The sequence below is a fragment of the Aedes aegypti genome, chromosome 1 (genome assembly GCF_002204515.2).
Source record: "Aedes aegypti strain LVP_AGWG chromosome 1, AaegL5.0 Primary Assembly, whole genome shotgun sequence".
In the NCBI taxonomy this organism is placed as follows: domain Eukaryota; kingdom Metazoa; phylum Arthropoda; class Insecta; order Diptera; family Culicidae; genus Aedes; species Aedes aegypti.
In genome coordinates, this window is record NC_035107.1 from 267,938,531 (window position 1) to 267,964,911 (window position 26,381).

The 26,381-nt window shown below is 38.5% G+C and overlaps 1 protein-coding gene across 1 annotated transcript in view; it reads left to right on the forward strand.

Moving 5' to 3' along the window:
• LOC5568898 (TBC1 domain family member 5) overlaps positions 1-20,839 on the forward strand; it is a 35,255-nt gene extending 14,416 nt beyond the window's left edge. Inside the window, exons 3-7 of the mRNA XM_001658175.2 lie at positions 18,882-18,932; positions 19,001-19,410; positions 19,469-19,575; positions 19,638-19,991; positions 20,046-20,839. Coding sequence (XP_001658225.2) covers positions 18,882-18,932; positions 19,001-19,410; positions 19,469-19,575; positions 19,638-19,991; positions 20,046-20,597 — 1,474 coding nt within the window. The 3' untranslated portion in view covers positions 20,598-20,839. The remainder of the gene's footprint in view (positions 1-18,881; positions 18,933-19,000; positions 19,411-19,468; positions 19,576-19,637; positions 19,992-20,045) is intronic.
• The last annotated feature ends 5,542 nt before the right edge of the window (positions 20,840-26,381 follow it).

A 26,381-nucleotide genomic window follows, 5' to 3' on the forward strand; every position in this document is an offset into this window, starting at 1 on the left:
TCGCAGAAAAATTTTTAGGTCGTCTGCGAACGTCAGTCGACGCCCTTCCACAACAAAGTGTACGTCGTTAAAATACAAAAGGAAAATCAACGGACCCAGATGACTGCCTTGTGGTATGCCTGATGACGCGTAAAAGCAGGGTGATCGATATTCTCCTAAAGCTACCACTAATTGACGATCGGTGAGGTAAGAGCGGAACCATCTCAAAAGGCTACCTCCAACTCCAAGCCTATCGAGTTTGGCGATTGCAATTTCGTGGTTTAGCTTATCGAATGCCGCAGATAGATCGGTGTAAATCACATCCGTCTGGGCCCGAACATTCATACTCTCAGTGATGTACGACGTAAGGCATAGCAGGTTGGTAGTAGTAGAACGGCCGATAGTGAATCCATGTTGATCAGCACTCAAATACTGTCTGCAGTGTGCGCTTAGCGAATCCATGACCACCAGCTCGAACAGCTTAGCTACAGCATTCAACGATGTAATCCCACGATAGTTGTTAACGTCACGCTTGCTTCCTTTCTTATACACGGGAAACATTTCGGCTGTTTTCCAGCAAGTCGGAAATGTACCGCTGGTTAGCGAAAGCTGAAATACCTTGAGAAGCGGTTCCAACAAGCTGCCAATCATTCTTTTCACAAAAGCAGCTGGAACACCGTCTGGCCCCGGCTTGAACGAAGTTTTGAGCTGTGATGCCGCTTTCGAGATCGTTTCTTGAGTAAGGTGTATGCTGCTAAGCGTTTGATTAGCCAAAGGCACATTGTTAGCCGCGGAATTGATGGAATCGACGGAAAGTTGTTCGTTTACAAACACACTTGCAAACTTGTTTGAGAACAGATTGCAGATTTCCTCTAGGTTAGACCCAGTAGTGCCGTTGAATGTCATGGATGATGGCAAACCAACTTCCTTCCGCTGTTCGTTCACATAATTCCAGAAGGATTTGGGATGCAATTTTAGTCGGCGTTGTATTTTACTCTGATGACGATGAAAACAGAAACGACTCAAACGCTTGTATTCATAGTTGAGTCTAACGTAGTAGCATTTCGATGACCATGTGCGAAATTTGGTAAAGCGTCTGAGCGCTGCTTTCTTCTTCCTCTTCAGCAAAAGAAGATCGTTGGTCATCCACGGAACACGTGAATCGGTCCGAATGACTTTTTTAGGAACGTGCCTCTCAATGACATATGCCAGGACGTGAGAGAAGGTTAGTGCTGCGTTATTGACATCCGTTATATCTAGAATGCAATCCCAATCTGTCTCGGACAACAATTCAGCTATACTATGGATATCAGCTTTGCGAAAGTCATATGCAACAACCAATGGAGTAGAGATGAAATCACGAACAACATTGGTTTCGATGGCGACTACTAGCGGCGGATGATGAGAAACAACCTTGACCAAAGGTGCAGGGGCCGTCGATATGAAAGGAGCAGTATCACGACCACTCACGAAACAGAGATCCAGGTAGCGGCCATTTTCGTTCATCACGTGGTTGATCTGAGCCAGAGTAGCAGTACTGTAACAATCAAGAAGATTGACAGCACCAACGTGAAGCGAAGTGCGTTGATAATCGGGACACAGAAAACCACTGTGAGTTGGAGTCCATGCGATGTCTGGCAAGTTAAAATCACCAAGAACGATCATTTCGTCACTAGGGTTGGAATATTCCGAGACGACGGCGATTGATTGACAGTGCGTGTTGATGTAATCCATATCACGAGTCCGGTCCGGAGGGATGTATACCACGCATAGATAGAGTTTGCGGTCGCTAAGCTGAATAGCCACCCAAACTTGTTCCACAGAAATCCAGGATTCGTTTTCGATTAGACTTGCTTTAAGCCGGGTATGGACTCCCACAAGCACGCCACCTCCAACCGTTTTGCAGCTGTTATTCGTATTTCTATCGCAGCGGAATACCTCGTATCCTTCTCCAAAAATGTAGCTCGAAACTGTTCGAGAATCAAGCCACGTTTCGGTCAAGACTATGACATCATAGCCGTGGTCCAAAAAGGCTAAATGATAGTCGTCTATCAGACCGTTCATTCCTCCAACATTTTGATAGTAAATTATGACGTCGGATGCAGTTTGTTGAGCAGCGGCCGCACTGGAAATGGGATTACTATCAGGTGCGGAAGCATTGGATTGCGGATGGTACTTGCCGACATTCGGACTTCGGAAGACCCCGTCACCCACCCCAAGCACAGGACCGGGACGGCTGCAGGTCGCTGGCTGGAGAGGCTCGACTGTGTTGGGAGGATCAGGGGCTTCCTTAGTGCCGACGGTGATTTTGCGTCCCGGTGATGAAGTATCTCCATTAGAGGAAAGCAGTTGAACGGAACGGTGAAGCGACTGTTGCGTGAAAGAAGTAACTCCATTCCATGGAAAAGAGCGTTCAGGTTGGCTGGAAACCGAAAAACTATCAGGCGATGTAGAATTCTTTATTTGATCATACTTGCCGATATTAGGAGTTCGGAAGACCCCGTTTCCCACACCAAGCACAGGACCGGGACGACTGCAGGTCGCTGGCAGGAATGGCTCGACTGTGTTGGGAGGATCAGGGGTTTCCTCAGAGATTTCGGCAAGTGTGCGTCCCGGTGATGAAATGGAGAAAGGTGGCGTTGGAGTGGAACGATGTGGAACGCAATGACTGCAAACCAAAATGCTTTTAGGCGGCGTAAACGTTGTTAGCTGAATATACTTGCCGGTTGCTGGGATCTGGAAGACCCCGTCTCCTTCCCCAAACACAGGACCGGGACGACTGCAGGCCGCTGGCAGGAAATGCTCGACTGTGTTGGGAGGATATGGGGCTTCCTCGAGGCTGGCGGTAATTGTGCGTCCCGGGGATGAACTGGTTGGAAACGTTGCGACTCGAAACAAAGGTGATGTATTTGAAGGCTGACTGGAAACCAGAATGCTTTCAGGCGATGCAAAATTCATGTTATGTTTGTACTTGCCATTACTGGGAGTTTGGAAGACCCCTTCTCCAGACTCACACGCAGGACCGGAACGGCTGATGGTCGCTGGCAGGAGGGGCTCGACTGCGGTGAGTAGGATAGGGGCTTCCTCAGGGCAGGTGGCAAGATTGCGTTCCGGTGACAGAAAATTAGAGATGTATCGAGACTGGCCTAGAGATGATCGAGTGTCAGTAATCTCTCTCCCGGCTAGCACATTGGTTTGATTTAATAATCGTTCACATTGAAAATTTTAATTTTAGAAAATCAATTCTTATCTGGTCAGCACAGACCCTACATTTTGTTTTTGTTGAAAAATAACTAGTAAAATATGTTTTTTTATCAAAATCTTTCACCGTGATGAGTTCAAGTACATTGTATCAAGGATGTTTCACATAAATTTTGGTTTGAAATTTCATTTGGCTTCGATAGAAAACACTTGAAAAAATTAAAAAATTCGAAAAATCTCGTGTTTTTCTCTCCACATAAGAAAACATCACGAAGTTATAACTCTTCAGGTATTTTAAATAGTATTAAAAATAATACATTTCAGATCTACGAAAGGTTGATTCGTATTCTCTTGGGTAGGCAACTTTAATTTTGGATTCATACATGTTTTCACGTATATATAAGGTTTTGTTTTTTGACCATTTTCAAATCGACCACTTCTAGAATCGGATTTTTAGTTCTTATACAAATTGCTTAAGTTTAAAGTTTCAATTTGAATAAGTGATAGTCCGATCAATTATCATACCGTTGCTGATTAATATATTTTTTCAGATATTTATTATACGTACTTTCTGACATAGAGCTAATTTTATGAAATAAAGTCGCTAATAACGCGATTTGTGCAAGACTGATGCAAGAGATGCTTCAAAGAAATGTTACATAATCAACACATCAATAATTAAATTATTCACTAAAAAATCGCAATCTACTCTTGTTGGGTACAGTAATTAAATGTGTATAAATCAGATTTTTATCTTCACTAGTCTTGAAATGGCAGTATGGCGAAGTCGTGCCCATACTTTCTGGGACACCCTATATTTGATGTAAAAATGCATGAAAAAATAAATGAAAAATCGAAAATTTGGTCCAAAAATGCCTGTGTTTCAGGTATGAGGGTATGGACAGGTTATTTCCTTATTTTTTCTTAGGTTGTTTCTGAAAACAGTTTATTCAGATACTACCGCCTTTCATCAGGATTGTTTCAGGAGCTTTCTTAAAGATTTTCCCAGTTTTTTTCTCAATACCCAAGAAATCCTTCAGTAATTCTGAAGATAATTCTCGAAAATCTTTGATTTTCATCAGGATCAGGGACATCATTGAAAAGCAGAAATTTCAGGAATATTCTTTGAAGGAATCTGCTCGATAATCTATTGACGTTTGGTGAGATTACTTGGAGATACTCATAGAAGAATTCTTAGAGGAATATTTCGGACATTTCTGAAGGCACATCAAATTCAAGAGGAACATCAGAAAACTTTTTATTAGCGCATTATTTAACCCCTAATGCATTCAGTTAAGAATATTTAGATATTTTTTTCGGGGAGAAAACCAACGTAATTAATATCGGAATCATAAAAATTTAACTAAAACTAATTACCTGTAACGAAGCATCGTGAACAATTATTGAAAGTAAAGTACCCTAATAAAAAAAGAAAACATTTTGGGAGAAAAATCTATGTGCTTCCTGAAAAATATCATTAAAAGTATTCCTGAAATAATAATGCCAGGAATTCCAAATGCTATTCTTAGAGAAATTCAAAACTGAAAGAAATTCTCAAATTTTTTTTTTCAAGAATCATGCAGATAAGGAGCTTCTAGGGGATATCTTAGCAGAGTTCACCGAGTTCACGGAGAAATATCTGAAAAAATATGTGGAAAAAATCTATGTGGAATTCCTTGAAGCAATTCTCCAAGAAAGTTCTTTGGTAATGGCTCAAATTGTATCTGGAAAAAATTGCCAAATTTCAGCATAGATTTCTTCCACTAAAAAGTATGGTGGATGATCGTTATAGTGTTGCGTCTTATATAAATAAGTTCTAATAATGTTTAAACAGGAAGCAGTCCAAAATTGTCTTTTATGACTGAAATTTGTGAAATTATATCTGAGGTAGTTGAGTAGCTGAGTACATCTTTGTTCATACGAATTTTCAAGTTTGGAAAGTGATAAGTACTCAATTGCTCAGTTTTATCCTATCAATTTGAATAAGCGCTCCAGAATATTGTCTGACAGGTATATTTACGTAAAGTTAAAGCTTCTCCTCAGTTTGTACGTACCGTAAAGTACCCATATTTCACGCGCGCTCCTAATTTTGATCACTGACATTTTAAACATGTTTTTCGGAAGACATTTTTGTTGGCTAGTATTTTGAACAATTCTACTTTAGCCATGGTTACCTAACATGCAATTATATTGTCCAATATGTATCAACCCATAAAATGGCAGTGAGCGAAATAAGGAGCGTGCGCGAAATATGGTAGCATAACGTTACGACCCATAACATAAAGTATACATCGTGCAAATCGTCGGATATGTATCTTCTTGTATAAAGCCTACATATTTGGTTCAATTTAATCAATTCAGTTATCTGGAATTTTTCTGGAAAACGACTGGAAGGTCAGGGAAAGTAAGGGAATTTTGTTTTCAAAATTGAGTCGACACCCTGCTATGCTTTTCATGGCGATCGTTAATTTTACAATCTTTCTATTGCGTGTTCTGAGTTTTTAAATTAACGGGCGCTTCAACCTACAAGCTGCGGAGCCCCTTGAGAGACCCCTACGCTCAGAGGCGAACTGAACTCGATTACCCCAAAGCACATGGTATCATCATTTCGCAGTCTCAACCTCCTTTGGATGCATGATGTTATTCAGCTACCAATTGTACAGCTTTGGCTTGTCATCAGCCATTGTGATGCGTCCGCTGTGCCGTTGGAGAGCTACTTACTGATGCGTCTGCTCGCGTTGATGGTTGTAGGAGAAAGAGGACGACTCCTATCGGGAACAAGCTCTCGTCGCTTCTCGTCGTTCGGCAGCCGAGTACTTGGCGGTAATCGGGCTGCCGACCGAAATAGATGATCGGGTTTTATAGCAAATTACCAAGGTTTCTATATTAGGGATATTGGTACCACACATCCCCCCCCTACACCAAATTTTAAAAGAAGTTAGCTTTCTTCTAATAAAAAAAACTTTTTAATAAAAGTGAAAATAAAAACTATCAACTTGTTCAGCTTATTATACCACAAGTCAATGTGATTGGGTGTTTTGAAATGTTACGGCTATTTTGTTTTAATAACAAGTCGACATGTCGACATACAATTGGCCCTGTGTGATTCAGTTCGCTACGGTGTTTCTGGTCGACATTGACAGTTATTCGGTTATTGTTGAGAGCAACGGACGTGTTGCAACGATTTGGTTGAGGATGCTTCACATCCTCAGCCAGATACGACATGGTGCAGCCGGTAGCTGAACCAGTGTGGTGTCTTTTGAAAAATTAGCAAATTATTTGGCAGATCAAAAGATGAAGTGAAAACTATATGTGGCTAGAACAAAGATTGGTCGAAACGGTCATAATATGAAGCAAGAGGAAAACGGATATGATACGATGCTAAAAAAATAGATGAGGCTAAAAAAAAGAAAGAGGAATACGGATATGAGAAAAAGCCAAAAAAAATAGATGTGGCTACAAAAAAAGAGAAAAAAAAAATACATATGGAGCTAAAAAATAGATGTAGCTAAAGAAAAAATAAGGTGAAAAACAGCTATAAAAATAGATGTGGTTCAAATAAGAGGATAATGGAGACTAAAGAAGCTAAAAAAATAAATGTGGCTAAAAAAAATAAAAGGAATCGGACATGAGAAAATAGTTAAAAAAAAAAAATAAATGTACAGATATGGCTAGAAAAAAAAATAATGAAAATGGATATTATACGACGCCAAAAAAAAAAAGAGATCTGGCTAAAAGAATGAGCGAAGCAAGAATGATATAAAATCAAGAAAAAGAGATGGGATTAAACAAAAGAATGGGAGGAATGTAGAGCTGAAAAATCAAGAGACTGGAACAAATTGCAGTAACAAAAAAAAAATGAGTGATAAAGGAAGAGGATTGGAAAAATATATAGGAATAAATGAGCTATATTAGTGAATACTAGTGAATAACGATTCTTCAAAAATTTGATTTAATAGAAAAGTGCTTAATACGAGAACCAATTAAGAAAAACAAGTCACGAAGAAATGCAAACTCAAATTTCATAATGAATAATAATAAAATACTTTTTTTAAGTTTACTATCAAAATTTGTAAAAATTGAGCGTTTTTACCATTCAACAGTAAATCTTGTGTGTAGTATATTAATATTTTGCACATACTGGTGCCATGAAATGAATTTGTTGGTTCGACAAAACCGGACGTATTTCATCAGTATGACAAACATTTAATTCCGATACTGATTCGAGTTGGATTTGGATTTTATATTAATTGAATTTGGAGTTGGACGAGATTTGGATTGGATTAGAATTGGATTTGGATTGGATTGGATTGGAATTGGATTTGGATTGGATTTAAATTGGATTTTGATTTGAATTGATTAGATTCGAATTGAATTTTAATTGAATTTGTGTTTGGATTGGATATAGATTGGATTTGGATTGGATTTAGATTTGATTGGGATTGGATTTTGACTGGATTTTGATTTGATTTGAATTGATTAGATTCGAATTGAATTTCGATTGAATTTGTGTTTGGATTAGATTTGGATTGGATTTAGATTGGATTTGGATTGGATTTGGATTGTATTTAGATTTGATTGGGATTGGATTTGGATTGGATTTTTTATTTGATTTGAATTGATTAGATTCGAATTGAATTTCGATTAAATTTGTGTTTGGATTGAATTTGGATTAGATTTGGATTGGATTTGGATTAGATTTGGATTGGATTTAGATTTGATTGTGATTAGATTTGGATTGGATTTATTGGATTTGGATTTGATTTGGATTGGATTTTGATTGTATAGATTCAAATTGAATTTTGATTAAATTTTTGTTTGGATTGGAATTGGATTTGATTGGATTGGCTTTAAATTTGGTTTGGATTGGATTTGGGTTGGATTTCGATTTGATTAGGATTGGATTAGAATTGGATTTGGATTGGATTGCATGGGAATTGGATTGGATTGGAATTGGATTTGGAATGGATTTAAATTGGATTTTGATTTGAATTGATTAGATTCGAATTGAATTATAATTGAATTTGTGTTTGGATTGGATATAGATTGGATTTGGATTGGATTAAAATTTGATTGGGGTTGGATTTTGACTGGATTTTGATTTGATTTGAATTGATTAGATTCGAATTGAATTTCGATGGAATTTGTGTTTGGATTGAATTTGGATTAGATTTGGATTGGATTTAGATTGGATTTGGATTAGATTTGGATTGGATTTAGATTTGATTGTGATTGAATTTGGATTGGATTTATTGGATTTGTATTTGATTTGGATTGGATTTTGATTTGATTGGAATTGATTAGATTCGAATTGAATTTTGATTAAATTTTTGTTTGTATTGGAATTGGATTTGATTTGGATTGGCTTTAGATTTGGTTTGGATTGGATTTGGATTTTGATTAGATTTAGATTGGATTTGGATTTGATTTGGATTAAGATTGGATTTGGATTGGATATAGATTGGATTTTGATTTGATTGGAATTGCTTAGATTCGAATTGAATTTTGATTGAATTTGTGTTTGGATTGGATTAGATTTGGATTGGAATAAGATTTGATTGGGATTGGATTTGGATTGGATTTCTTGGATTTGTATTTGATTTGGATTGGATTTTGATTTAATTTGGATTGGATTTGGATTGGATTTTGAATTAATTTGAATTGATTAGATTAGAATTGAACTGCGATTGAATTTGTGTTTGGATTTGATTTGGATTAGATTTGGATTGGATTTTGATTGGATTTGGATAAGATTTGGATTAGATTTAGATTTGATTGAAATTGATTAGATTCGAATTGAATTTTGATTGAATTTCTGTTTGGATTGGATTTGGATTAGATTTGGATTGGATTTAGATTTGATTGTGATTAGATTTGGATTGGATTTATTGGATTCTGATTTGATTTGAATTGGATTTTGATTTGATTGGAATTGTATAGATTCGAATTGAATTTTGATTAAATTTTTGGTTGGATTGGAATTGGATTTGATTGGATTGGTTTTAGATTTGGTTTGGATTGGATTTGGGTTGGATTTTGATTAGATTAGGATTGGATTAGAATTGGATTTGGATTGGATTGCATGGGAATTGGATTGGATTGGAATTGGATTTGGATTGGATTTAAATTGGATTTTGATTTGAATTGATTAAATTCGAATTGAATTATAATTGAATTTGCGTTTGGATTAGATTTGGATTGGATATAGATTGGATTTAGATTTGATTGGAGTTGGATTTTGACTGGATTTTTATTTGATTTGAATTGATTAGATTCGAATTGAATTTCGATGGAATTTGGATTAGATTTGGATTGGATTTAGATTGGATTTGGATTAGATTTGGATTGGATTTAGATTTGATTGTGATTGAATTTGGATTGGATTTATTGGATTTGTATTTGATTTGGATTGGATTTTGATTTGATTGGAATTGATTAGATTCGAATTGAATTTTGATTAAATTTTTGTTTGGATTGGAATTGGATTTGATTTGGATTGGCTTTAGATTTGGTTTGGATTGGATTTGGATTAAGATTAGATTTATATTGGATTTGGATTTGATTTGGATTAAGATTGGATTTGGATTAGATATAGATTGGATTTTGATTTGATTGGAATTGCTTAGATTCGAATTGAATTTTGATTGAATTTGTGTTTGGATTGGATTAGATTTGGATTGGAATAAGATTTGATTGGGATTGGATTTGGATTGGATTTCTTGGATTTGTATTTGATTTGGATTGGATTTTGATTTAATTTGGATTGGATTTGGATTGGATTTTGAATTAATTTGAATTGATTAGATTAGAATTGAACTGCGATTGAATTTGTGTTTGGATTTGATTTGGATTAGATTTGGATTGGATTTTGATTGGATTTGGATAAGATTTGGATTAGATTTAGATTTGATTGAAATTGATTAGATTCGAATTGAATTTTGATTGAATTTCTGTTTGGATTGGATTTGGATTAGATTTGGATTGGATTTAGATTTGATTGTGATTAGATTTGGATTGGATTTATTGGATTCTGATTTGATTTGAATTGGATTTTGATTTGATTGGAATTGTATAGATTCGAATTGAATTTTGATTAAATTTTTGGTTGGATTGGAATTGGATTTGATTGGATTGGTTTTAGATTTGGTTTGGATTGGATTTGGGTTGGATTTTGATTAGATTAGGATTGGATTAGAATTGGATTTGGATTGGATTGCATGGGAATTGGATTGGATTGGAATTGGATTTGGATTGGATTTAAATTGGATTTTGATTTGAATTGATTAAATTCGAATTGAATTATAATTGAATTTGCGTTTGGATTAGATTTGGATTGGATATAGATTGGATTTAGATTTGATTGGAGTTGGATTTTGACTGGATTTTTATTTGATTTGAATTGATTAGATTCGAATTGAATTTCGATGGAATTTGGATTAGATTTGGATTGGATTTAGATTGGATTTGGATTAGATTTGGATTGGATTTAGATTTGATTGTGATTGAATTTGGATTGGATTTATTGGATTTGTATTTGATTTGGATTGGATTTTGATTTGATTGGAATTGATTAGATTCGAATTGAATTTTGATTAAATTTTTGTTTGGATTGGAATTGGATTTGATTTGGATTGGCTTTAGATTTGGTTTGGATTGGATTTGGATTAAGATTAGATTTATATTGGATTTGGATTTGATTTGGATTAAGATTGGATTTGGATTAGATATAGATTGGATTTTGATTTGATTGGAATTGCTTAGATTCGAATTGAATTTTGATTGAATTTGTGTTTGGATTGGATTAGATTTGGATTGGAATAAGATTTGATTGGGATTGGATTTGGATTGGATTTCTTGGATTTGGATTTGGATTGGCTTTTAATTTAATTTGGATTGGATTTGGATTGGATTTTGAATTAATTTGAATTGATTAGATTCGAATTGAACTGCGATTGAAATTGTGTTTGGATTTGGATTAGATTTGGATTGGATTTTGATTGGATTTGGATAAGATTTGGATTGGATTTAGATTTGATTGGAATTGATTAGATTCGAATTGAATTTTGATTGAATTTGTGTTTGGATTGGATTTGGATTAGATTTGGATTGGATTTATTGGATTTGGATTTGATTTGGATTGGATTTCGATTTGATTGAAATTGCTTAGATTCGAATTGAATTTTGATTGAATTTGTGTTTGGATTGGATTTGGATTAGTTGAGAATGGATGACATTCTGCCTCGTTTATTGATTTGTTTCACAAGCTCACGAATTATCAAACTTGTCAGGAAAACCTCCATAAGAGAGTAGAGGTGAGAGGGATTGTGGTGTAGTATACATGTCTATCTATAATGATAAGTGTTTTAGAATATGTAATATTCTAATTTATAGAAATCAGTACTAATGATTATCATGATTAAAACAGCACTTATGAATATCACCACGCAATAAACATCAGTTGCACATTAAGCCCAATTCAATATTTACTCTTTAGGCTGCGTTCTGTGATTGAACGAAACTTTTCTTGGAGAGTTATTTGAATTTGTGTAGACAGTTGATATGGAAGAATCCAACTGTCATATTAGAGAGGAAGAGCGAGAGCGAAGAGACAAAGAGACAGTCGGAAATCCGACAAAGCTGCGATCGCTCAAAGAAAGCTGAAATCAGTTATTCGGTTATTGTTGAGAGCAACGGACGTGTTGCAACGATTTGGTTGAGGATGCTTCACATCCTCAGCCAGATACGACAATTGCTATCTGTCAAAAACCTTCAATCAAACGGTAGTCTTGTTTACAGTTACAAACAATTTTCTTTTGCCATCTGAAGTAACAGTACTGTTTGCTCCATTCCTTTTCTCTAAAGACTTGCAAACAAAAAGTCGTTTGTATACGTACGTAATGCTCAAAGCAAAGAGCTGTGAGGAAGTTGTGAGGAGATTAATCAAGGTAAATAACGATACAATTTAAGATAATCTGTTTCTATTTCTCTTTAAGGTAACAACAACAAAAGCAGTCAAAATGAAATGGAATGAGAGGATAAAAAAAAAGTTTCCATCCATGAGGTGTGTCAATCGCCAAGTGCCCGCACGTAATCCTTCATGAAAAAGGGCGTCTGTTTTGTTCTGCGTGGTCTTCCAGATGGTTCCGCTCCTGTGATTTCCCTGTCGCTCCCATTTGGACGATTGACATCGTTAGTTTTATCGCTGGGAATGCGCCAGGTTCCCACTTTTTTTACTTGTGTCACATGTCGTTTTACGATTTGACCATTATCATTATGGAGAGTAAGGCTCCCGTTATTTTCCTCAAAGATTGTGTATCTCTGAGGGTCAAATCTGCTATCACCTTTCATACGATTCTGCCGTTCGATTATAACCGTGTCTCCTGGGCCTAGCCGACATTTTCGCGCCCCTCTTCTGGCATCTTCGCGGGCCTTCGCCTTCAGTTTATGATCTTTGTCTCTGCGATTCAGAAGATCCTCGTCATGTTTCACTGTTTCAGGATACAACAAAGGAAGCCTGCGTTGTATTTTGCGGCCCATCATTACTTCCTCCGGCGGGACACCTGTCACCGAGTGGGCGGAAGCGTTATGGGCGTTTATGGCAGCCTGTAGTTCTTCCTTGAAACAAGATCCGTTGCTAACTGCTGAAGACATTGCTTTATTTACAAGCTTCATGTAGTTTTCAACGAGTCCGTTCTGCTGGGGGAATAACGGAGTTGAAAAAGTGGTCTCGATCCCACGATCGGCGCAATACGATCGATATTCCTCACCACTGAACGGTGGTCCATTGTCAGAGCGGATATTTTTCGGGAACCCCTCACGCGCAAAGATTTCTTCCAGAACAAGTTTCGTATGCTCGAAGCTCGTCGATTTTACTGGTCTGGCTATCAAGAACCTATCACGAAAGAAGTATGGTACAAATCAGAGATTAATCAAAAATCAGTATAATGCTTACCTAGACCGATAATCGACGATCAGTAAAATCGAAACACCACCGAATCTGGCATACGAAAGTACTCCCTTTTTATCGCCTTGTTCGGTGCGCGCATGTTGACCACTAGCCGAAAATCGTTCTGACCTTTTGGCACCGCAGACATGCCGCTTATCCATTCTGGTGCCTTCGTTACACGCTCGATAATACCAGATGCTTCCATGTCTTCAAGGCGCTTCCTGGCTGCCTCACGGAACGCCGCTGGGACATTGTAATACGTGTTTCTTTCAGGGGGTATCGATGCGTCTACGCTGAACTTAACTCTTACTCCTGGCACTTTTGGGAAAACTTTCTCGCCAGTATATTGTTCGCAGCTATTCACTGAGAGTCCCACCTTCAGAAGTTTCAACTCGCTGGCCGTACGTCGACCGAGCAGGGATCGACGTCCTTCGTCCACAACAAGGAAATCCGCTGTCACTACTGGTTTAGTTGCATCTACTACTTCAATCTCTGCTCTGAAAGCACACCGTATTACCATAGGAGTTTCCGCAGCGTATGCTCGCAATTCATTAACCACGACAATTGGCTCTAGTTTGGCCATTCCTCCACGAAATTCCTTTTCCAGATAGAGCCAATCGTTTCCGCCCACTATATTGACATCAGCGCCTGAATCAACAAGAAAATCATATGGGCTAGACGAACCAAGACGGCAACGAATAATTGCGTCGCTTATAGATACCCCTGGATTTATTTGCTAAAACAAAAAAAACAAGAAGACAATACCATATAAGGAAAACGGAATTTTGTATGAAGCACCGTATTCTCTTTCTTAATGAGGCAGACTAGACTGTGGCATAAACGTACTGAATCGAAAAATTGTTTACTGATAGAAATGAGCTTTATTTTTGCTAGTAATAATTAGTTTTGCGCCTGATTTATACCTGATCGTCGTTCAGCTCCTTTGCCCATCCTGATGAGGGAGACTCGTGCGAGTGGTTCCGGGGTTTCTCATCTACTCGGTTGACGGTAGTTTTGATTTTGCTGCGACATGTTGCGGCGAAGTGGCCTACTCGACCGCAAACGTTACACGTTTTATCCAAGGCCGGGCACGTGTTCCTTTTATGGGATTGGTAACCACATCTCCAGCAACGAGTGCGCTGTCCCTGCCGGTAACCTTGGGGAACCCCTTTCATCTGTGGTTTTTCGAAACGTTTGCTCTCGTTCAACTTGCGCATCTTGTGAAATGGTTCCCTTTCACGGCTGGGTTCTCGCTTTCTGGTAACTGCTAGGACTTGTCGTGGGTTGTTCTCCCTAGTTTGTTTGCCAGCATCGTATGCTTCGACCCTTGTAGCTGCTTTCACGATGCAATCAGCGTCGTGTCCATAGGTCCTGGCAGCTAATGCTAACTCCTGATTGCGCATCCCTTTGAGGAGTTGGGCGAGCACATAGCGAACTTCATCCGTGGGGCTGTATTCACATACCCGAGCCATTTGCGTAAGCTTTGCGTGGAACGTGACGATAGATTCGCCCTGCTCTTGCATCATTGCTTGGAACGCTTCGTGCGCCGCGGCCGTATCAACCATCGACTTGAAGTAATCGTTCACTTTCGAAACGAAAGACGCATAACACTTCGGGTCTCGGTAATCTGGTTGTATATTCGCAGCGCTGATAATATCTTGTAGGTTCTTACCCAGGGACAAATAAAGTAATTTTGCGCGGTCACTTGAACCAACAAACGTGGACAGCGAAATAGCGATCTCAAAATTCTTGATAAATCCGTGCCAATTCTCCCAAAGCTTGCTCGACGGAATGTCGTTTGGGAACTTCGGGATCAGATCCCACCGAATGTTCCCTCCTCTATTCGATGGTCTTGAATGTGAGTTGGGCTCATCGTCACATTTCTCGGACTCGTTAGCTGTTTCTGTTGTCGGATTAGTTCCAGAAGAACGTTTCTTCATAATTCCTCCCATCGTTTCCTCCAAATAGCGCAGTCTCTTATGGAAATCATCGGCTTCCAACAGTGCGGGTTCATCCGTTTCGACAGTCTCATGGGCGGCCACCTCCAGATCGGCGGAGCAAATTGAGTTGTTATCACTCAGGCACTCACTTACATCCGAGCCGTCGTTGGCAGTCGGAGCCAAAACATATTTTCCACCGTTATACATGTTGTACTCTGTTAACAAACGGAGAGAAACCAGTCAATTAGTACAAGCTTCAACCTAGATTCGCTTGGTTATCTGAATGTACATTTCAGAACTTAATATCTTGAACTCTGAGTATTGAGCTATATCGAGCATTCTTAAACATTTTCTGAGTCTTTTCGTTATTTTTATTAACAAAGGTTAACTCGAAACACGCACGTTATCACTTTGGATCAAGTTCTAATCGTGACTTTCTGTCCAAAGTTTAAATACACCAATGTTAAAAATTTAGGAACGTAATGTAATATCGTTTACCGCTGAACCGATAATTAAGTTGAAAGTGTATTTATCGAACAGTATTAAACCATTATTTCGCATAAACTCACTCGAAGTGCTCACAATCAATATTCCGGAGTCCTTCTAGGGCGCCTTTTGTTTGTGTCTTTGTTACGAATCATCTCATGCACATTAAGCTGTTTCGAAAAACTTCTTTTCGGAATTCTTCTAGAACACCATTTAGCGCCATCTGTCACAAGCAAGTATTATACATAACCTTCTAAAGGACAACATTTTCCAGTATTCTTCTAGAACACCTTGCAGTATTGCTAGCTGCAAACCAGTACTTGTGCATTTTATGCGTGTTCAAGCAAAAATCCGGTGTTCTTCTAGAACACCTCGTGTGCTTACCGCGAAGCAATTCCATGGAAATGACCGTTCCATATAACGTAATTCTCCGGTATTCTTCTAGAACACCTAGGTTTCAGATACCCAATAAGCAAACTTCAAGTGTCTTAAAATCATATTCCGGTATTCTTCCAGAACACCTCGTGGCGTCCTTTGCCACAAACGAATACCATGCATATAATTCCAAACTAATACATTTTTCCAGTATTCTTCCAGAACACCTTACAGCATTTCTAGCTGCAAACTAATACCAGTGCGTTTTTTTTTTTTAAGCAAATTTCCGGTGTTCTTCCGGAACACCACGTGGCATTTTCACAAAGCAATATTATGAAACTAATCGTTCCATGCAAAGAATTTTTTTTTCGGTATTCTTCTAGAACACCATGCAGCATCTCATCTGCAAAACATACCGACATGAACCATACGTTTTTAAAAGCAATTATCCGGTATTCTTCCAGAACACCTTGTGACTCTTTCGACCACAAACATAAGAGAAAAAAAAATCAAGCACAATTGGGCATATCAAGCTGCCAATTTGAAACAACACATTGCATGTATATACACATTTTTTTCGTCGTGGAACTTCCTATTGCATTTTTCGTTTTCACTATTCACTAAAAATCGTTTAATAAATAAAAAGGTACTAAACTATTGCGTTGTCAATTATCTAACTGGCAAGGATCGCCAATGTACAGCTTTGGCTTGTCATCAGCCATTGTGATGCGTCCGCTGTGCCGTTGGAGAGCTACTTACTGATGCGTCTGCTCGCGTTGATGGTTGTAGGAGAAAGAGGACGACTCCTATCGGGAACAAGCTCTCGTCGCTTCTCGTCGTTCGGCAGCCGAGTACTTGGCGGTAATCGGGCTGCCGACCGAAATAGATGATCGGGTTTTATAGCAAATTACCAAGGTTTCTATATTAGGGATATTGGTACCACACACCAATGTTATCTGGTAAACACCAAAACGAGAATGATGTTATTTTTAGATGTCGGCATCGTGACCACGATACCTACCGATCAATTACGGTAGAGAGACCGATGCTCATATTAATTGTACATTTCAAATTGTCAAGCTCCAGGCTATGCCAGCTTAAAGAAACTTACTGTTGTAAGGTTTTGAAGTTTACATGTACACGACGAACACGTGTCAAATGTTATGAATTGTACAATATTTCAGCCTCAAATAAGAACTTTTGAATTCTTAGTGATTTTTAGAAATTTTAGTTTTCTCCCATACTGCAAGGAAATGCACACTTGCACGCAAAAAATGGTGCGGTAAAAACTACTATTTTAGGGGGTTAACTTAAGCGCTCGCACCGGCAATTTTCAGCAGACCAGAAATACGCTTGATTTTACCATGTCTGTAGTCGAAATCAGATTGTTGTAAATTATTTCTGTCAAATGTACCAGTAATGTGGTGTGATGTACCGTAAACATAGTAAATTGGTCTGAAATTCCATGGTAGTTTCAAGAATGGGCGTAGTCAGCTAAAATAGTAATTTTTACCACAGATTTTTTTCCCGTGTGGTACCCTACTTACTCAATGCCTACACACTTAAACGGATTCGCCGAGAACCGAACAGCTGATATCTCAGTAATAATTTGACGATTCTCGGTAAAACTTTTACTTTTACGTTCGCCGAGATCTCGGCAAAAAAATTGGATTGCTGAAATCTCGGTAAAATAAGTACCGATATTCGGCATTGAAAATTACCAAATTCTCAGCTGTTGGGTTCTCGGCGAAACTTTTTACTGAGGTCGGTGAAATAATTAAAGTGTGTACTTTTGTCGAATGTTGATGTGTTCGTCGTGTGCATGTAAATTCCAAACCTCACAACAGTAAAAAATCCTTAGCCTGGTATAGCCTAGTACTTGACAATCTAAATGTGCAATGACCCCGTGGTTTATGGGCAATCCCAACAAGATTTTTTGCAAAATTTTTGGTGATAATTTCTTAGATCCCAGACAAGAATTTTATTGAGCTCTCAAACCTTCTCTTTTCTGCGCTTGACAATGAGGAATAGTGTTTTTAACATCGAATCTCGGTACTTACTTTACCACAATGTCGACGAACGCATTTTACCGAGATCTCAGGCAAATGTAATCGAAACTCAGTAAACATTTACCAAGATATTGATAACAGTTTTACCGAGAGTCGCGCAAAAAATATTCGAAGTATCAGCTCTCAAATAGGGTCCTAAAGCCCTGTCCCGATTTTAGTGCCAAACGCTTAAGTTTAGGTCAAAAACACATGTTTACTCAATTTTCTAATGTTTTTCGTTGGTTTAAGTCCAAAAAACTTTTTTTTAGATTTTGTCACACCCCTTGGCATAAACTCAAATTTTGGGTGCATTTTGTTTTCCGTGTCCCTTCCGAAATGTCAGATAGGAACAACCCCTGTGTTAAAAATAAAACCCCTGTGGTGTTTTTGTCGACTAAGCGAACGTCAAACATGATCTTAAGTTATTTATTATTTATTATAGAGGTTTTAACTGGTGTCATTCGCCTCTGTTGATCTTAAGTGTCAAGGTTCATTTATGGACCCAATTTTCAAATTAGAGTTTAAATATGATATAGCCGTTATTTGAGCGGGAAAAAATGCTAAAGTAGTTGAAGTAACATGTCCTTTGGGGTTGTCAAATAAAAACAAGATTTTATTAAAAAATTTAGGACCCAATTCTCGGCAATCCGTTTCCTATGTCGGCATCCACATTTAAACGTGTATTGTGCATTCGTCGGTAAATACTGCATTGAAATGCAAATTGAACAGGGATTAATAGATTACTTACATCAGATTTAACGGGTAGTCCGATTTTTTTTTTCAATTTGTATGCTGCGGCCTCATACCATACTGAATCATAAATCATGCTCGCGTCTAGAAAAACCATTCCAGTAGATTTAGATTTACAGTTCACTCATCCAACATAACGTTTCTGTTCTATTCCAGCCAAAACCTCATAGCGGTTCTTGACCCTAATCATATCGAAAAGGATTCATTGTAAGTTTCACTGTTGAAATCAATAGACATTGAACCGACCATAACCATAACAATTACTCACGTTACAGCGCCGTTTTCTCCAAAATCATGGACAAGATTGCATCCTTCTATCGCATCACAGATCTGGTTCCAACGGCCACCGGTTACTTTCCTGTGGTGACGTCTGCCTCCCCATCAAGCCCCGATCCGGCGGCTTCGAGTAGGCCAAATCGCAAGCCCGACATCGAAGTGGTGGAACAACTTAACTACATCAAAGACCGAATCCTCATCAAGGAGGATCTACACCTTCACAACCACCTGCTGAAGCTGGACATTCCGTTGGCGCTTTTCGGCATCCGTTGGCTTCGGCTGCTGTTCGGAAGAGAATTCGCTCTCCAGGACCTGCTGCTGCTGTGGGACGCCATCTTCGGCGATAGCGAAGAGTTAAGCTTGATCAATTTTATCGTCGTTGCAATGTTAATTAGGATTAGAGATAAGTGTAGGTAGTTTGGATTATTCTGAAAAATTCTGAGTTAATATTTGAGACTTTTTTACAGTAATTTACAGTGATTATACAACTTGCCTGACATACTTAATGCGCTATCCGACGAATGCCGACGTATCCCTGATCATTCGGCACGCCTTGCACATGAAATCTCCCAAGGTATGCTCTTGAAACAATTCCCTTTTTCCAAAGATGCTATTGATTCATTTACCCATTGGCAGATTTACGAGCGACCACCAGGAGCGATGGTCTACGTCTCGTCGCCACCGGCGAAAAAACCTCTCCAGCAACCTGTGATGCGTTCCAAGAACATTGAAATGGATTATCTGAAATACTCGACATTGCCGCACGTGCAGAAACGACATCTGGCGCCATCCGAACACCACATTAGTCGGACCAATGACCGGATACGGACATCATCGCTTCCTCGTGATGCTGGGTCCAGTTCAGCCAGATCCTTAACAGCCATGGAACTGAGGGAGAAGGCAGCGTTGGCAGCTAAGAAAGCAGCGGCCGCATCCAACCAGGGGGACGTTCTCAAAGATTCCAACGTCAGTGACGGATATTTAGAAAATGTAAGTTTCGAACAAACTTCGAAAAATCGTGTACCTAATCCATGTTCTATTCAGGACCCCGAGCTTTTAAAACTTGAACTCCAAGAGGCCTACAATATCATGTCCGTCAGTCGGAAGAAACTCTTACAGTATCTCCAGGTGCTCCGAAGGCACACCCAACCCGGTAACCCTACCGGACGAGTGCAGCAGACCCTCGAGGGTATCGAGGAGATATGTTCTCTGCTGAAGCCTCGCTACGATACAGTCTTTCGGGCGCCGGCTCCAATCGACACCGCCACGGAAGCCAACGAAGACCATTCCCAGCTGAACCGTTTGGCGACGGCACCGCTGACCGCTCAACGGGTGCAAACGCCTCCAACCAGCCTGAACTTGCAACGTTCGTACAACTACGATCTAGACTGCAGGCGAAACAGTGCAGCTAGCGTATCGCAGTACGAGATACCCGAGGATCGCTACAGCGGAATCGCAACGAAGAAGCTTGCCAACCGCAAGGAGGTAGAGATGCACGTTTTCCAGCAGGATTTTACCGACCGCACTCGACGCATCGACGACAAGGAATTTCCTTCCGCTAATCCCCTCAGGACTGGGCGTCGCAGCTCCGAATGACGATAGCAGGAATAATGAACATAGATTGCCTACACGAGTATTACCGCTGTTAACACTATAATATCTAACGTCGACGTCAACGACTAGCAAGGAGGGAGATAGTCCTTCTACGAATACAATAATTTATACACATTGAGTAGTGATGGCACGTTCTTTACGCTATCGATATTACCTGTTTAGCCACGCGAACAAGTTTCAAATCTATGAATAAATAAAATACAGTTTATGGTTTAGGTTGATAATAAAAAAAATGTTTTTCATTTTCTGAAGAGTTTAGAGAGTAAAATCTGAAAATGATAATGATTTCAATATCTTTCTGTAATTAAAGTAAAGAGCGTATTTTTTTCTTTTCGGTTGTGTCTATTGATTTCACCATAGAATTTTTCGGTAATATTTTTAGTAAGATTCTTACAGGAATTCCTCCATGAGTTTTTTCAGGAATTGGTTCAGGTTCCAGAGATTCCAAGTATTTTTCAAGCAATTTGTGTGTATGTGTGTGATCCATCTAACCCGCACCACAGAGAACAGACGATCATCTTTTCTCGTCAGCGTGTGTAAATCATTGTACTGGTCATTTCAAAGTATGTCGTTATGCTCCTGTTACGCGGCGCTGTCGTCAAATTGAGAACGCTACAAATTTGCCGCTTTTTATACTTAGGCGCTAGTGTCGATAACAAAAATTGCCACTTGTCGCTAGCGTTGATTTGTGTGCTAATGCATTTTGATGTTCACTAGTGACATCGTGTTGTCGAAACGAGTTTGTATGTCGGGCTGTCTGCATTGGCGGCGCTGATGTTTGCTTCGAACCTTTACACATGGTTCAGATGAAATTTTGTTCAAGCCTCCATGTCTGTTCTCTGTGCCCGCACTCTCCGACAGTGGTATTATAGAAAAAAGTTTTCTGCAAAAATCTAGTACATTTTTGCAAAAAGCTTCAGTCCGGGAGTTAGAAGGTGATAGCACTATTGCAGATCCGGTGACCCATTTCAGAATGGCTGGAGAGACACGTCCATTCAGAAGTGACTTTCACTAACAACAAGCCCCGCATGTATGCATTACCGTTATCAAATGGATAATGATAATACAAACACACTTCCTGTTTCAAAGATTTTTACTTTTTTTTTTGTTTATAGAGACTTTACCCAGAAGGGGCATTCGTCTCTTAATTAAAAAGATTTTTACTTTGAAACTGGCGCGTATTTAATGTTTAGGTACAAATAAATATGTAATCAGAACAATCTCACCAAAATCCATCCGAGGCGGCGTTGTTATCTAATCCAATCAGCAATCCATTCCCTTCTTCTTATTCTTCTCATATGGGTGGCATCCAATTGCTTCTCCATATGACGCATACCATTTGTGCCATTTGTCATTGCTAGACCACATTGCGTGCATGTTTTATAACTATTATTCTTACTTTAAAATCTTTTATGTAACGTAACCACTTAGCATATTCACAAACACATTTTTGTTATACTCTCGGAACCATTCGTCCGGGGGTGTCGTAGTAGCGTCGGCCGGAAAACAAGCGCAGCCTCAAGAAAAAAAATCACGTGGGCGCACAAATCTCATCAAAAGCAATTAGAACCAGCCAAAGAATATTACACTAAACGCGTCTGAAAAGTTTATTCATTGTTTAATATCGAAGTTTTTCCAATTTTCATTTCCGAATTGTGATCCGGATGGCGTAGCACCAGCCAACTCACCGGCAACATCGCGGAAACGAGAGCACGAAAAATAGCGTGGAGCAAAACAAAACACGACCGTTCGCGGGCAAAGCCTACTGCGATCTCTCTCCAAGTATTTCTCAAGCAATTTGTCATTATATTCCTTCAGAGACTACCGTAATTTCGGGTGAAATTGATCATTTTTCACGGTTTATCTAGTCTGTTTTCTATAATTTTAACAATGCAAAACAACTAAATGCAGGAAAACAAGTACGAAGGTGAGCCTCATCGACTTATGTACCGAAATTTTCTAACAAATGTCATTTTAGTGTTAACAAATACCTCTAAAATAAAAAATCAGAGGATCTCATTTCGGGGAGAAATTGATCACTTGTCAATGCCATTATTGTTAGTTTCCAAAACATCTCTATATGATAAATTTGAGCTCCCTGAATCCGAATATGCTTGCAAAATTCTTAACATTTCAATATTTATATAAATAACGAATAGTTAAATTTCAAGAATTACGCGGTAAACGCCTAAATGTATGCAATTTCCTAAGGAATTCAATGATATCTAACAGAAATTCAATTATTTCAACCATATGGGCTAATTGGTACGAGTTTTGGTGATGAAATCTGGTTTGGGGTTATATCTCAAGCATCCTCACAAACTTTCAGGTTTATACCATGTTCTAATCCTTGCTTATAAATAGAAGTTCATAGGTGTTTGTCAATACTGCACCGTGCATGATTTTGAAATTTTACGTTATTTTCATAGTAATAAACATTCTTTAACGCAAAAAACTTCACAACACACAATTCGACAATAGTTACGACAAGCAACGTTCATTTAGTGCAGCTTACATTGATATTTGTGCTCCATTACGAATAAATAAAACCGTGTAATACGATGATCAATTTCACCCTTCTGATCAATTACACCCGATTTTACGGTACTCAAGAAATTCTTCTGAAGACTCCTCCAGAAAAATATCTACAGGGATTCTTGCAGAGATGTCTCCAAAGATTTCTCCAGGGGTTACACTAGGACCACAGAGAACAGACGTTCATCTTTTCTCGTCAGCGTGTGTAAATCATTGTACTGGTCATTTCAAAGTATGTCGTTATGCTCCTGTTACGCGGCGCTGTCGTCAAATTGAGAACGCTACAAATTTGCCGCTTTTTATACTTAGGCGCTAGTGTCGATAACAAAAATTGCCACTTGTCGCTAGCGTTGATTTGTGTGCTAATGCATTTTGATGTTCACTAGTGACATCGTGTTGTCGAAACGAGTTTGTATGTCGGGCTGTCTGCATTGGCGGCGCTGATGTTTGCTTCGAACCTTTACACATGGTTCAGATGAAATTTTGTTCAAGCCTCCATGTCTGTTCTCTGTGCTAGGACAACTTTTTTAAGATTATTCCAGATATCGTGGGCTTCGTGGCCTTGCGGTTTGCGGCGTCAGTCGTCTGGGCCAGAGTATATGAATGAAGATTTGCGCGAAGAGTGAAACCAAGTCTACCTATCGAACTGTCAAACCGTCTACCTATCGAGCAGATCAGCAAAACAGATAAGGGCTGTTTTCGAAGACGAAAAAGAACAATCATTCAAAGAAGTCTCTTCGCGCAACTCTCTATAGACTCTGGTTTGGGCATATGGTGCCACGGAGTGTGAGTTCGATTCCCGCTCCAGTCGGTGAAAACTTTTCGTCGAACGAAAAATTCATCACTGGGCTGCTGGGTGTTTCGTGTTGTCCGTTGCCTAATGTTAGTGATCGTTCAGTCAGTGCAGCCTATGTACTGAAGACGGTGAAAATTGTCTTTTTTTTTAATTCCTTCGAGGCTACTTTCAGGGTATTCCCCATTTAGTCCTCTCAAAATTTCTCCAGGATTTATTCCGGAGATTCGTTCAGTGAATCTCCACGGATTGCTCCAGAGATTTTATCAGTAATTCCTGCAGGGACCCAGCCAGGATTTTTTTCTGGGTTTTACAAGTAATTACATTACGTATTCCTAAAGTCACCAGCAAATCTCCTAGAGATAGTTTTAGCAAAATTGTTAAAGCAATTACCCAAAGGATTATTCCAAGTTCCTTATATAGAAGTTTATCTAGAGAACTGTTCTGAGCCATAAAAAAATATATCTGGGGATGTTTTTAAAAATTCCTCTAGAAATTCCTTCAAAAGGGCTTTTGGAGAAATCCGTAGATGAATTCATAGAAAAATACTTAGAGGGATTCCAAGAGCAATCGCTAGAGGAACCTATTAAAACAATAGAAATCCCTGTAGGATTTTATGGAGGAATCCCTAAAGGAAATTCGTGGAGAAATCTCCACAGCTAATTCAGATTACCGACCCCAGTAAAATTTTACTGGGTTTTGGAACTATGGTTTTTTCGGTAATTTTTACGATTACCGAAAAAAACCCAGTAAACCAAAATATGTTTTGATTGATAGAAATTACTGACTTAGTCAGTAAAATTGTAGAGCGTTTTTACTGGCTATCCAGTTTCCCATTCCCAAATCAATACAAATTAAAACCCAATCGACATGAACATGGACATCGACATGCATTTTTCGCGCGAATAAACATCTACGGTATGGAAACCAACCGAATTTACCAACGTAAGCAGTTTTTTTTTTTTTTTTTTAAACATTTTGTTAACAACATATTACATTTCATTTGCCGTAGCAGTTCAGTTTTTTTTACAGGTGAGTTGATTTCACCTGCTTATAAGAGAAAAAAAAAAAACGTTTTTAATATACTTAACCTAACTTAACCTAAACATATAACGCATTAATCGTGGCAATAGAAGATTGTAACGATTTTTGCCTGAAATTATTAATGATTGTATTTGACATTTGTTCCAATGTTTCAACATTGGATATTCTATGTAACTCATTGGTACTATACCAGGGGGGAAGCTTCAGAATCATTTTCAAAATTTTATTTTGAATTCTCTGCAGAGCTTTCTTCCTGGTATTACAACAGGTAGTCCATATTGGTACAGCATACAACATGGCTGGCCTGAAAATTTGTTTGAATATCAACAGCTTGTTCTTAAGACAAAGTTTTGATTTTCTATTAATAAGGGGATAGAGACATTTTACATATTTATTACATTTGGCTTGAATGCCCTCAATGTGATCTTTGAAAGTTAAATTCTTATCTAGCATGAGCCCTAGATACTTAACTTCATCTGACCAATTTATTGGAACCCCTCTCATCGTGACAACATGTCTACTTGAAGGTTTCAAATAAAGAGCTTTTGGTTTATGTGGGAATATTATTAGTTGAGTTTTGGAAGCATTAGGAGAAATCTTCCATTTTTGCAAGTATGAAGAAAAAATATCCAAACTTTTTTGCAATCGACTACAGATGACACGCAGGCTTCGTCCTTTGGCGGAGAGGCCTGTGTCATCCGCAAACAAAGATTTTTGACATCCCTGAGGTAGCTCAGGAAAGTCAGATGTGAAAATATTGTATAATATTGGTCCCAAAATGCTGCCTTGGGGAACACCAGCTCTTACAGGAAGTCTTTCAGATCTGGAGTTCTGATAATTAACCTGAAGTGTACGATTTGACAGATAACTTTGAATTATTCTAACAATGTATGTTGGAAAATTAAAGTTTTTCAATTTTACAATCAAACCTTCATGCCAAACACTGTCGAATGCTTTTTCTATGTCTAGAAGAGCAAGACCAGTAAAGTAGCCTTCAGATTTGTTGGAACGGATCAAATTTGTTACACGTAAAAGTTGATGAGTGGTCGAATGTCCATGGTGGAATCCGAACTGTTCATTGGCAAAAATTGAATTTTCGTTGATGTGGGCCATCATTCTGTTCAAAATAACCTTTTCAAAAAGTTTACTGATGGAGGAAAGCTAACTGATTGGACGATAGCTAGAAGCTTCTGCAGGATTTTTGTCTGGTTTTAAAATTGGAACAACCTTAGCATTTTTCCATTTGTCAGGAAAATATGCTAATTGAAAACATTTGTTAAATATATCAACTAAAAATGATAAGCTACTTTCTGGAAGTTTCTTGATGAGGATGTAGAAAATTCCATCATCGCCAGGAGCTTTCATGTTTTTGAATTTTTTAATAATAGTTCTCA